Genomic DNA, 13,612 nt, shown 5'->3' with positions numbered 1-13,612 from the left:
GTTGTGAAATTATTCTGTATGATACTATAACGGTAGATATATGTCATTACATATTTGTCAAAACCAATAAAATGTGCAATACCAAGAGTTAGCCCTAATGTAAAGTACAGAGAGATACTGGGTGCTAATGATGTATCAGTGCAGGTCTATCAATTTTAACAAATGTCCAGCTCTGCCATGGGATGCTGATAGTGGGAAAAGGCTGTGAGGATCGGAAGTATATCAGTATTCAGAGAACTATCTATAGTTTCTGCTCAATTTTCCCATGCATCTAAAACTGCTCTGAAAAATAGTTTATTAAAAATAAGCTATTTTTTAAAAAAGGAAGGAAGTAGTGAGATGATCACTGGATTCTGCTTAATGGCATCATGGGGGAAATGTGAACATAATTATGTTTAATCCAATTCTTTAAAGTCCAATAACTTTTAAATTAGAAGACTGAGCTCATGTATTAATAATTTCAATTCCATCAATAATTTAGGTAAGTGGCATAGTTCAGAAGACAATATGAGGTAAATACAGAAGATAATACTTGCAACAATCACAACAATCCTGAAAACTGAACAGTGAGCCGAAATGGGGAATTTATGAACAAGTGCCCCCTAGTGGTAACCAGATGAAATCACCAACTCAAAATAAGTATGGGGTGATCCCACACTTAACAAAATTAAAATGAAACTAGTCTACCTTTTTTGTTGCACCTGGTGTCCCAGACCATAATGTTGCCATCTCTTCCACCTGTACAGAAGACAGCTATGGGAAAATAGTTTGTCAAGAAGTTAACAAAACCTTTCCAATAATGCATGCATTTCATTTTGTTTCCTAGAGTATCTATTATACGGTAGGTACTATAATTGTCATAGGCAATTAATAATGAAAAACTATATGGCTCAACAACAAATAAGAGAAAACAAGGCTGTGAAAGGAAAGGATTATAAAGAACTCAAAATGCTTATATTGAACAAAAACCTTACAGATAATTCCTATGTGTAAATATTCTTAAAACCACATAAAATTACTAATGTACACCTATGGAAAGAATAATGAAAAACAAACAACCAAAATATACTGAGAGTTTACTAAGTGCTACACACTATCCCATGTGCTTTATATACATTACCTCCATCATTTTTATCAATCCTATTAGGTGAGTCTTATTATCCCCATTTTAGAGATAAAAATACTAAGGCATACAGAGGATAAATAACCTACAAAGGTATTCCTAAGAGAATAAATCCAGAGCTCACTCTCCAGACCTCCAAGCTGTACTGTCTCAGTATAAACATATGGACCAGACCCATACAAAATGATGAAAGAGGTTGCCTCTAGGGATGGAAAGAGGGCAATGGGATTGGAGATGGGAACATAGGGGAAATTCAATTTATCTGTTTTATTCTTTAAAACAAAACAAAAAAAACCTGTGCTTCCTATGTGGAAGAATGAGCACTTATCAAACCAATCCACCTATATTAGCTGTAAACTCTGGATAAAATATTAAAAAAACAACTACCTGATGGCTCTTTAGGAACTGACCAAAACATGCAATTTTTTTTGTTTTGTTTTGTTTTTTTTTTAAACATGCAATTTTTGAAAGGAAGTCAACAACTGAAGCAAATGCTCGGCCTGGACTAAGTTACTGGTTTTTTGTAGTTTTACCTTGAAGGCAGCCACAGTTGCAGCCATCAGTACACCAAGCAGCTAAGATGCCAATACAGAATGGGCCATCTTTCAAGCCAAAGGAATGAGGTAAACCAGACTGAGGCAACAAGAGATGCCAGAGCCAGAGTGAGAGGGGAGCCCTGGAGAGAGTCAGAGAAAGGCTACCTCTAACTCTGTGTTTTGTTTTGTTTTTTTCTAACTCTGTGTTTAAGCTTAGCACAAGTCTCTGGTTGACCCCTGAACCATACATGCAAGGGAAAACCAAAAGAGGCTTGTAACTAAGGCTTAAATTAAGGAACTGAATTGAGATCTGACCCTCCTGTAGGTCTGACTGCAATTTGACTCTTACTGAGTTAATTGCCTGTTAAAACAAAAACATTAATAAATGAAAGTGTGGGGAGATAAAAATTACTTTGTCCAAGAGTTTAGAGGCAGAAACCAGAATAAAACACAAAGGTTCTATGTATGACTATAAAAGTGTGTTCTGTACAAAGGCATCTGGCTGATGGATCTAAAATCTAATCTGTGTTTACCAACCAAACTATGTGGCCATGGGGACAGTGTTCAACCAGGTAATTCATGCTAGAGTACCTACAGACTACTGGGAGCCATGATAGAAGCTACCAGCCTCAATTTCTTTTTTTTTTAAAGATTTTATTATTTATTTATGAAAGACACACACACACACAGAGGCAGAGAATGGCAGAGGGAGAAGCAGGCATCCCTCAGGGAGCCTGATTGCGGACCCTGGGATCATGCCCTGAACCAAAGGCAGACGTTCAACCACTGAGCCACCCAGACGTCCCACCAGCCCCAATTTCTAATTCAATGCTTTTTCTATTAGACCAAATTGGCATAGACTTACTGTATAGAATTTTAAAAATTAAGCAAATGGACCAAAAGATTGTTTCTCTTTTCTGTTATCCTTTAAATAAATTTACCTTTAGTAAAGTTAGTTGTTATGATCTTAAATTATTTTTATAGATTCAGAGTAAACTGGCACAGTAGTAAACTAGAACGCAAGCATACCTAACTTTATACGGCAGATGTGTTAATGAAAACTCACTCCATATATTCTTTTTCAAGGTTCCACTCTCAAAAGCCACCAATTAAAATTAATCTTTTTAAAGTCCAAATGAGCTCAACAACTCAGTTTAATACTCCTGTAAGTATTCACATGAATAAATGAAAATGTTTCTAAAATATAAAAATAGGATATTCCTTAATGATAAAGAAGAGTGTAATGTTTGCCTTTATTATTAAAGTCAGATTAATTCAGCCACTTGAGATGAATGTTTGGTCTATTTGTTTAAAAAAAAAATCCTTCAGTGAGAAACTAATAGAGGAAGGAGAAAAGAAATGAACAGAAATAAAGAGCTAATTCAGACACTCCTAAGTTTTTCCTTAGCTGCTGTAGTGCTGTTCTGTACTATATCATTAAGTCTTCCTCCTCCATCATAATAGCAAAATAAATATAAAAAGACCAATGATGAGTAAATAATATTGAAAACATACTAGGGAATTGGACCATTTAAGTTAAATGGGAGATGCCTTTTGGCTCAGGGCATGATCCTGGAGTCCCAGATCGAGTCCCACATCGGGATCCCCACAGGGAGCCTGCTTCTCCCTCTATGTCTCTCTGCCTCTCTCCCTCTGTGTCTCTGATGAATGAATAAATAAAATCTTAAAAAACAGAGCAATTAAATGGTAAGTTTTTAGGTAGAGAATCATGTCGATTTTATTAGGTTTCTATTCCAGCCTCACACCCCACTTAAATAAAATGTTACAAGCAGAGTTAAAGTAACTAATTAACAAATAGAGTTAATCAGTGTCTAGTACAGGGTTTTGACTTTAAAGGACACTCAAAGCTGAACAGAGTACTGTGGCTGTTTATAAATGTTTACCTTACCTACAAGATTATAGAAAAAAATTATCTGAAGATTTCTAACTTACAGGGACAGGCTAGAAACAATGTCCATAAGAATGGGACTAAAAGTCAACTTAATTTCATGGAGGATTTCAGTCATGAGACTCCAATCTTAATGTAGGTAAAGTAGCAACTCTGACAGGAGAAAGGACGGAAGCAATCACAGCTTCTTATTAACTCACCATAAAGGAGGTTAAGGACATGAAAGAGGACAAAGACTTACCTTTCTCAAACTTAGAAAAGGCAACTGACTTAAGGCTGCACTGATGACCTTTGCATGTTCCAATCAGCTCACCAGCTTTTACATCCCAAAATTTGGCTGTTTGGTCACCTGCTGCTGTAACCTTTCAAGAAATAAGGTATTACAATTTAATAAAGCAATGCTCTACCAGTGTTTACCCAGATTTCAATAAAATGAAAGTCACTTACAAGTTTAAGTTCACCAGGAACCCAGGCCAGGTCAAAGACAGCATTCCAGTGAGCCATCCATTCTAGACAAAGAAAATGGTGAATGTGAAATGTCTAAACTATGTTCAGGGGTAGCCATATCAATAGCAGTTTGAATTTCTTGAAAGCTGGAGTGAAAAAATAAGTCATTAGCACCTTATAATCCATGGGACAAAGAGAACTTATGTACTCAGAAAACTTATATATTTACTTTACTACTATACAGAGAACTACCATTCAGTATCAAATTCGATAGCAATATATTCTCTAAAATGGAATCTTTCTGAAACATTCTCCAGCTCAAAAATTTTCATCATGCTCTCTGAATGGAATCTAAAGTAGTTTGACATTTAAGGTTCTGCATGCTTTGGCCTTTATCTCTGTTGCAAGCTTTATCTCTATCTCCATATATCTTATTCCAACCAAACTGGATTATTCTCTATTCCCTAATTATAGGCTATGGTTTCTTATCTCTAGGTCTTTGCTAGTGTTTTCCCCTCCGCCTGGCATGTCCTATTCCACCTCCATTGGTTTAAATACCACAATCCAACTCAAATGTTCCACTCTTCATAAAAAACTTTCCTTGCCACATCTTTGCCAAAAGCTTTCCTTTTGATATCTGTGGTATTTTCTTTATATATCTACATTATTTACAGTCCATTTTATTTATTTCCACACTTGACTTTACTAGCTCCAAATTATTAGCTTCTTAAGGTCAGTAGAACTTTGCCTTATCTATGGGAGATGTTTGGTCAATATGAGTATTTTAAAATAATGTTTCCTCCAACCACAATAAGCGCAAAAGATTTCCATTTAAGAATATTTTATTTGAGAATGCACATGCATGAATGAGTGGGGAGACGAGCAGAGGGAGAGGCAGAAGCAGACTCCCCACTGAGCAGGGAGCCCAATGTGGGGATATGGGGCTTGATCCCAGGACCCCTGAGATCATGACCAGAGCCAAAGGCAGACACTTACCTAACTGAGCCACCCAGGTACCCCAAAAGGTTAAACTTTTTAAAAGAACTGTTTTTAATCCTAAAATGTGGTGTTTTTTTTTCAACTTTCAGTAAAGGTATTGCTATAGTTAATATTATTGACAGAGAGGTCACCTGCCATTTTCTTTTAGCCTGGTCCCTAGACAGACTTAATCAGAAGTGGAAAAAAAAAAAAAAAATCGAAGTGAATATAATTGGAAATATATTCAAGTAACAATTTACTTAAGACTTTATGAATTTAAAATCCTGTTAAAACAAAAATTTTAGGCCTAGACTTACCTTTGACACACTTCTTTCTATAGGCTTGTGATTCTGTATTATACAGTCTAACGAAGCCTTCTTCATTGGCAACTGCTAGTATATGCTCCATATTGGGAGCTAAATAAGAAAGAATAAAATACATAAAGAGTAACAGAAAAATTTTAAAGCGGATTATAAAGCTATAACAATACAATACAGATTAACTGAAAGCTACAAGTTAAATACAAAGAATCTGAAAAGAGGGAAGATGATTCTACCCAAATAACATTGAGATGGGAGAGGCAATTTGAATTAAAGATTGCTTAATATTTGCCATAATATCTAATTCAGTAAATGACTCAAAAGCACCAAAATTATTTTCAGATAATCTCTTATTTGGAGAAGAGTAGTCCTTAAAACAAGAGTGGTAGTGACCAATGGTAAAGAAAAGCATATGATATAGGCCACCAGCAGGTTGTTAAATTTCCTTTTATTTATTTATTTTTTAAGGTTTTATTTATTTATTCATGAGAGACAGAGAGAGAGAGAGAGAGAGAGATAGAGAGAGAGAGAGAGAGAGGCAGGCAGAGACACAGGCAGAGGGAGAGAAGCAGGATCCCTGGGGGGGATCCCGATGCGGGACTCAATCCCAGGTTCCCCGGATCATGACCCGAGCCAAAGGCAGATGCTCAACGACTGAGCCACCCAGGCCCCAAATTTCCTTTTCAATTCCCTTTCACTTTTCCCCTCTTAAATTATGAATAGTGGGGACAAGACAAGTATCTATTTCTGTTCATATGTTCCCCAATGTATTATAGAAAGAGAGAGATCCCATCAGACCAAAAGGTGTATCTATTGGGCAAAGCAGTTTTCATGATGGCTGAACCTTTGTAATCCTTTCCTAGTAAATAAAACAAAAAAAGCCCCAATACTATAATAGTCCTATGCTTTAGATGAAATATATAATTATACAGAGAGATTTTAAAAAGTCTATTTCAAAAATTAGAGAAGAGCTATTAGAAAATCTCTACCATCTACCTAACCTATTCTTTCTTGAAAGGGGGACACCTCAGTAAATCTTTTTCTCTACCATCTATCTAACCTACTCTTTCTTGAAAGGGAGACACCCCAGTAAATTTTTTCTTTAAGTATAAAACAGATAATTTCTGAGCAAACCTAGCTTAGATAGTATTTCTCTTACCGGAAGAGAAGGTACATCCAAAAGGAGGAACTGGGACTCCTGTTTCTCCATAAGAAGTGTGCTCATCATTACAGTTGCACTGATAACCAGTTAGAAGGGACTGTAGAGGGTACTGTGAAGACCATCCTGAAAAGTAAGACACAATTCTTTATAAAATTGCAATGTATCATCACATTTCAATACTTTTAACAAGTGCAGAGGTAAACATTTGTTTTTAAAAAGCTTTATATACTCTATATATAGATCCACTCACTCCCCAGGGTCCTCTGTAATATAGTTTCTGGTATTTTCCTAAGGGGTCTAAGGTAGAAATGAAAGCACTCTCAACTTCTGACGAGGTACAGCTTTGGGCTTACCATCTTAAATGGAGACTCTTGCTGGTACGCTGAAGATAAGCAGCAAATGGCCTTTGAATGTTAGAAAAGATCTTACCCCTTCTATACCCTTTGGTGACAACTACAAAACACAACAATGAGGAATACAACCATGAAAGTTGTCATTCTCTTCAATTAAAATCTTGTTTCCAGAGTTTCTAAATCAACATTACTGCCAACTCTTTAATTACCTGCAACATCATACATAATCCAATGGTAAAGGAGTTAAAGGAAATTATGCAAATTTGCCTATCTATTAACATGATCACAAGTAAATCCTAATTTTGCTTCTTTTTTCCAGCACTGAAATTCTAGGATTGAAAATGTTAACAAGTCATAGTATCTTAAACTATATTAGAGCAATTTTAAAGTGAAGCACTATGTACCTACCCTTAGCATTCAATCAGTTATGCCCTGGCTAGTGGTAGGGTCAGGGAATTCTCTGGAGGAAGTGAAATCAAATGTGTTGAGAGATGAGTAAGTTTTCACTGAATATACAAGAGAGAAGAAGAAATTCAGGATGGAGGGAGCATTTCTTCTGTTTGGGTCAAAGATCTAATGAGCACTATGGTCCTAAAGAAATTGTAAGCAATCTTCAAAGATTTTTTTTTTTTTACCATTTGGAAGTTTTATTATTTAGATATGCAGGTGAACACATTTTAAACATATAAAAGAAACACTAAATAAATGGTTACTGAGAACTAAATGTTTATTAAGCATCAGAGGAAACAATAAAGTTAAAACCTATTGAAAGCTGTCCAAATAATTAATAAACTCATATTTTAGGGTACTTTCAATTCTCACTTTTCATCAAAAATACTCTTTGGAGAATACATCTTATAGTCTGACATAACCTCAAGCAAATCTAGCTTTGATGTTCCTAGGGATAACCTGAAGGAATCACTACAAAAGAGGCAAAGAATACAATCCAGATTTAGTAATCATTCCTGCAGGTATTACCCTCAAGGTCAGGTATCAGTGTAAAAAAGCTATTAAAAGACCACTAAAGGAAGAATACAATAGTTATATTGTAGAGTTCACAAATATCCATCTACAGAATGGATTTTAAAATAAAAAACCTCTGTTCTAAAGTTATGTGTGTGTATATATATGTATATATATGTATATATATACACACACACTTGTGGTTTTGAATTAAAAAAAATAACAATCTCATGATTATAACATACAAATTCAAGAGGACCAAATCTTGAACAATTTAGAGGGAACCAGTTAGAAGGGACTGTTGAGGGTACTGTGAAGACCATCCTAAATTAAGACACAATTCTTTATAGAATTCCAATGTATCATCACATTTCAATACTTTTAACAAGTGCAGAGGTAAATATTTGTTTTTAAAAGCTTTACATACTTTATCTAGATCCACTTACTACCCAGGGTCCGCTGTAATACAGTTTTTGGTATTTTCCTAAGGGGCCTAAGGTAGAAATGAAAGAGCACTCTCAACATGTTCATACATGATAAGCTCTAGAAACCTAATTCTTTGCAAATCAACAGTGACTCCTTGAAGTTAAACTCTACCTCACTGCCTAAGACTAAAAACCAAACACCAACTAATGGCCTAACATGGCTTAGTAACTTGTCCCTATCTCCCCCTCCATTTCTGCACTTCCTACAACACACAGTTGTGGACCAGTCTCTTAAGCAACTTTTGGATCCTTACCGCGCTATGCTGTTTCCAACATGAACATGTAATGCTTTCCCCCATAGCACTCATTTAGGAAATACCTATTCTTTCCTCAATGTACAATTTAAGCCTCTGGATTACAAAGGATTTCAGAGTATCCAAGGACATAAGGTCTCAGAGAATCAGTGGATATATGCACATCTCTAGAACTGGTCTGAGAAGGTTGAGGCTCTTTTTCCTCCTCTCCCTTCATCACAGCATGTCTTCCACTTTTCAAAAGAAAGGCATTTCCATGCCCCAATCTTACACTTGTGTTGATCCAAGGTACAAAAACTTCTGGGACTCCAACTAAGAGACAATAATTCCTTTAACAAAGGCCAGATCCATCTCTTTAAAAGATATACCTCCAATAAAATTTCACTTTTTGCTTCATAATCATTTATCAAAATTAAGTCTATATTGTTTTGATCATTTGTACACTAATAAATATAACAATTCAACTCAGAGTCATATGACCACAGAAAATATCGAGTATGTTTTTTTTTTTTTTTCAGGGAGTATGACAGCATGATCAATAAAAGAACTTTTTAAGCTTAGAATCAAATTACATCAGGACAAATTCTGTGGGAAAAATAAAGTGGAAATAAACCAAGGGGAAAAAGCAGCAAGAGTTGACCCTCAAACACAGGTTTGAACTGTGCAAGTCCACAAATGTGAATTTTTTTCCCACAAATATAGTACTGTAAATGTTTTTTGGTTATGATGTTCTTAGTAACATTTTCTTTTCTCTAGCTTTATTGTAAGAATACAGTATACAATATGTATAACATAAGAAGTATATGTTAACTATGTTATTGTTAAGGTTTCCTTTCAGTCAACAGGAGGCTATTGGTAAAGCTTTGGGGGAAGTCAAAGTTATAGGTGGATTTTTGACTGTGTGGTGTTTGGGGACTCTAACTCCTATGCTGTTCAAGGTTCAACTGTACATAGAAAATCTGGCAGTCAAAGAGTTTGTTCATATTTTAAAAAAATAATTGATGTGATCATCAAATCACTACAGTATTTATATCTTATTAGATACATTTTAAGTGACACAGGGTTTTTATTTTAAAATTTCAGTAAGTTTAAACCTATGATAAAAACTTCTAGATAATAACTTAAAAATACATAGAACAGTAATCAGATTTCCACTTTAGAAAGCTTGTTGGCAGCATTGTGGAGAATAAACTGGAGAGAGGGAAACTAAGAGGCCATTTGGGAACCTTGTTATAATACAGACAAGAAATTATTAGGGCCCAACCTAGGGAAATGGAATGGTAAGCGTAGAACAGATCCAAGTTATAGTGACGAGGCAAAATCAGTGAGAATAGAAAGAAGATAGATTCAAGAGATTTTAAGGGAGCTTTCTGTATTTTGAGGAAAACAGAGGAATTTTGATTGACTCAGACTTCTGGCTGGGAAGACTAGTTAAAATAATGGGACCACTCCCTAAAGGAGGTAATACAGCAAGTTTGGGGGAAAAGTGAGTTCAGTTTTGAGTACTTGAATTTTTAGTTGAGTTTGAGATGTTTGTGGGACTGACCTGCTGGGTGAAGATACGCATGCATCTTTTACAGGAATGGATGTGAAGTATAGGGAATGGAAGGTTGCCAAGTGGTAGTGGAAGAAGCCCTGGTTGTGGCTCATCCATGGTAAGTAGGTGGAAGGAGGGGGAAAAAGAGGGCCTAGAATGGAACAACAACATGGAAGGGGAAAGAAGACCGTCCTGTAGGTTCAGTGTATAATATAGAACAATGAATGAATTTCAATGTCTGACACATAACAATAAATTGAGTACTTGTGAATGAGAGAGACCGGAGGTAGACAGATGAGACTGGAGAATATGTTACAAAATAGAGGCACAGTATATAAGTAGCTCGTCCCAGGTCTCACAGGTGATAAGAATGGGAGCTGGAATTAAAACTCTGGCAGCTCTTAACCAACCTGGCTTGGAGAAGACACCCAGCATAGAGAAGATACTCAAGCAAGGTCTCAGGAGAGTCCAAAAGAGGGGGCATTTAGAGTACAATCAGAAAGACTATCCAAGAGGGAAGTAGGTAAGGATGGTATGAAGTTCAGACTGGGGGCAGGAAGTTGTGGGACTACTCCTTCTACTTCTCAATATCCTTTCCCTAGACCTTTGCCTTACTATACAAAGTCCCCTTCTCAGATTCTTTTCTTTCCGTTTTCCACATGGTTTGGGAGTGGGGGTGGGTGGGGGGTTGGGGAAGAAGGCCTAGTCCATTTTTAAACGAATGAGATTTCGTCCTATCCAACTTTACTCTGAATAAATACTTAACTTCCCTCCTTAGAAACTTACCAAGAACGTTTTCAGGTCCATGACTCCCAAACCTAGAAGCTCAAAATCCCCACTCGCGACGTTTTAAGCTACGGAGTCTCGAGAACGGCAGCGAGGAACTCGGATTTCCGACATGCCGCGGAAATATCCCCCCAAGCTATACCGTTACAGCCAGAAGCAAACAAAACATTTTGATCTCACTCCTGTAAATAGCCATACAGATCCCCTTGGCATTGGAGGGCGGGGGGGGGAAAGAAAGAAAAAGAAACAAACAAGCAAAAAAAAAAAAAAAAGCCACTTGGAATAATCTATTTTTTTCATCTATTACCCGTGGTCACCTCTGGGGGGATGTGGTTACGGGCATTTTTCACTCTGGAATTTCGTATTTTTATGCACATGCAGTAATCAGGGGGGGAAACTTTTTTTTTCTTTTTCTTTCCTTTTTTTTTTTTTTTTTTTTTTTGACCATGCTGGAAGCAGATGTCGTCCTTCCCTGCCTGGAACGAGCTCCCTAATAGCGGATCACACTCGCTCGCCGTCCACCGCGAACAGCAGGGCGAGCTCGCTCTCTAAAGTCCTACAACAAATGAATCAGGGCAGCACCGAGTCAACAAACCAAACGGGGAATTCAGGTCCCGACGGTCGCACAGGGCCGTGGAGCCGCACACGTCCAGATGCACCCCGAGGGCACGCGTCTTTGCAGTTTTAAGGCGCGACAGACACAGAAGCCTTGTTAAAGGAAGGCCAGGTCCATTCGACTCTTCCTCCCTCCGCCAGCCCACGTTTTAGCGGTTTTAAAAATCCCGATTGCGATCACAAAGCATCCCAAGGGCAAGAAAGCGCAGCTCGCTCCTGCAGCCGTCGCGAACACGGACTCACTCCGGCGGGGGGAGAGAGAGGTCGGCCTCGGTCCGCCGCGTTGCTCGGGGGAGGTGAAGCCCGCCAGCGGCCAGAAGCGGTTAGGGCCGTTACTCACCATTTCTCGGGACGCCGAACTGGGGCTGGCGGAGCACCGAATTAAAGAGCATCTGGGCCAGAGGAAGAGGCTCAACGGACAGAAAAGCCGTGGAAATGCCCCCAGGATGAGCAGAAAGCGTAGCTCGCGCCCCTCACAACACGACTAGTTATTGCCTCCAACTCCCGCCACTGTAAGCCCCGGCCACCAAACTCCCCGCCAAACTGACGTCACGCCCTCTGATTGGCTCCCGCGGCGGCGTCCGGGCGCCTCCGAGTCACTTCCCCCCTCCAATCCCCGCCTCCTTTTCTCCGAGCCGCGGGAACCCAGAGTGGAGGAGCTCCCTGAGCGCCTGCGCGGGGGGCCGCCGAGGCGCTGGCGAACGGCGGGGAGACCAGGGCGCATGCGTAACAGGGCTTGACAGAGCGCGGAGGAAAAATCCGCGAGAAGGTGGTGGAAGAAGATGGCGGTGCTGGGGCAGAGTTTGCGATCTTTTTAAAATAGGCTAGTCGGGGGACTATTCGGGTCATGGCGTCAAACTCAACTAAGTCTTTCCTGGCAGATGCCGGCTATGGCGAACAGGAGCTGGATGCTAACTCTGCCCTTATGGAATTAGACAAAGGTATTCGAAAGAGCGGGCTGAGCGGGTGAGACGGGCGTGGGGGGCAGTGGCGCCACCAGGCGGTGGCAGCCGCCGGCCAGGCGCATGCGCGTAGCGCCCCTGGGCGGGGGCGAGGGCGGCCACCTAGGCTTCTGGGGAGCGCAGGGCTTTCGCTGCTCTGGGAGGTTGCAGGAAAATTGCAGCGTTGCTGGTTTGGCTCTGCACCAGCTGAACTAGTAGTGAGCTCCAGTGATGGGCCCCGATGTGACCACTGGAGGGCACAGTCCCCCGATTTTCCAAGCATTTTTTTTTTTTTAATGCCACATTTAAACTGTGAAATTATTTTTCAGGTACGTTCAGTTGAGACCAGGTCTTCACTGAGAGCGCGGAATAGTAATCTTGCAGCCACTTTATAACGATGTGGTTTTTTTTTGTTTTTTTTTAATTTCTGTACCTCTTACATACGGGGTACTAGGTAGATTAAATACGGCCAAGAAAAATCCGAAAAGCATAGCTCCTCTTTCTGTAAATTCCACGAGTTTTATTTTCCTTTGGGAGGAGGGGTTAGGGATGGGAGGCCTGGTTGGTGTAATGGAAGGAGCTTTGGAGTTAGGCGGAGTCGAATTCCAGTGCCATCAGTGTTAATATCATGGACAGGTCACCTAACTTCACCTAACCTCGATGTTTTTGTCTGCAAAGTGGGTCTAGTACCATTGAGCTGGCAACACTGTTGTAAGTATTAAGTAATAAAACTATGCAAGAGAAGTCTTTATCAAATGCCAAAGGAATATGCCTTTTTAGGTTCAGCTATGGGAGACCAAGGCAAATATTTGACAGTAAAGAACTCAAGTATTAAGCCTTTGTTTCAGTGATTTTTATTGAATGGGGGAAACAGATTTTGTCAAATTCTTCATTAATAACCATAGCCAGTATTATATGTTGAGGATTGGGACTACTGATTAGAAGGATCTTTAAGTCCACGTTGAGCCAGTTCCCAGCTCTGACTTGGGCACTCAACTTTTTTGGGATTCCGTTTTTTTTTTTTTTTTTTTTTCTTTTTAACCTGTAAACATTTTTAGTGGGTAGGTCTAGGTAAGTGTTTCTCAGACTTTTTAAAAAGCTTTCAACTCCTTTTAGAGCAGCATAAAAATGTTACAGCACTCCAGTGAGATATTCCTTTGGTTGTGTCACAGTATCTTTAGTGCATCCCCATCTGTCAAGAAA

The 13,612-nt window shown here is 39.0% G+C and overlaps 2 protein-coding genes across 8 annotated transcripts in view; one reads left to right on the top strand and one right to left on the bottom strand.

Moving 5' to 3' along the window:
* DTL (denticleless E3 ubiquitin protein ligase homolog) overlaps positions 1–12,019 on the bottom strand; it is a 75,697-nt gene extending 63,678 nt beyond the window's left edge. For 5 of the 6 annotated variants that reach the window (XR_007411807.1, XR_007411808.1, XR_007411806.1 and 2 more), the window contains exons 1-6: positions 11,809–12,019; positions 6,473–6,598; positions 5,311–5,409; positions 4,016–4,077; positions 3,810–3,930; positions 688–753 (exon numbers count right to left, since the gene is read on the bottom strand). Coding sequence is in view for 3 of the 6 variants with exons in the window: in XM_049112082.1 (XP_048968039.1) it covers positions 688–753; positions 3,810–3,930; positions 4,016–4,077; positions 5,311–5,409; positions 6,473–6,598; positions 11,809–11,860 (526 nt within the window). In the remaining 3 variants the exon portion in view is untranslated. The remainder of the gene's footprint in view (positions 1–687; positions 754–3,809; positions 3,931–4,015; positions 4,078–5,310; positions 5,410–6,472; positions 6,599–11,808) is intronic. The other variant, XM_025429862.3, reaches the window with a different exon arrangement.
* A 143-nt stretch (positions 12,020–12,162) lies between these two features.
* Positions 12,163–13,612, top strand: part of INTS7 (integrator complex subunit 7) — an 85,174-nt gene continuing 83,724 nt past the window's right edge. Inside the window, exon 1 of one of the 2 annotated variants that reach the window (XM_049112081.1) lies at positions 12,163–12,409. In XM_049112081.1, coding sequence (XP_048968038.1) covers positions 12,316–12,409 — 94 coding nt within the window. In that variant the 5' untranslated portion in view covers positions 12,163–12,315. The remainder of the gene's footprint in view (positions 12,410–13,612) is intronic. The other variant, XM_025429860.3, reaches the window with a different exon arrangement.

Source organism: Canis lupus, chromosome 7 (genome assembly GCF_003254725.2).
Source record: "Canis lupus dingo isolate Sandy chromosome 7, ASM325472v2, whole genome shotgun sequence".
NCBI classification, from domain to species: domain Eukaryota; kingdom Metazoa; phylum Chordata; class Mammalia; order Carnivora; family Canidae; genus Canis; species Canis lupus.
This window is presented reverse-complemented; position numbering and strand designations above follow the sequence as displayed.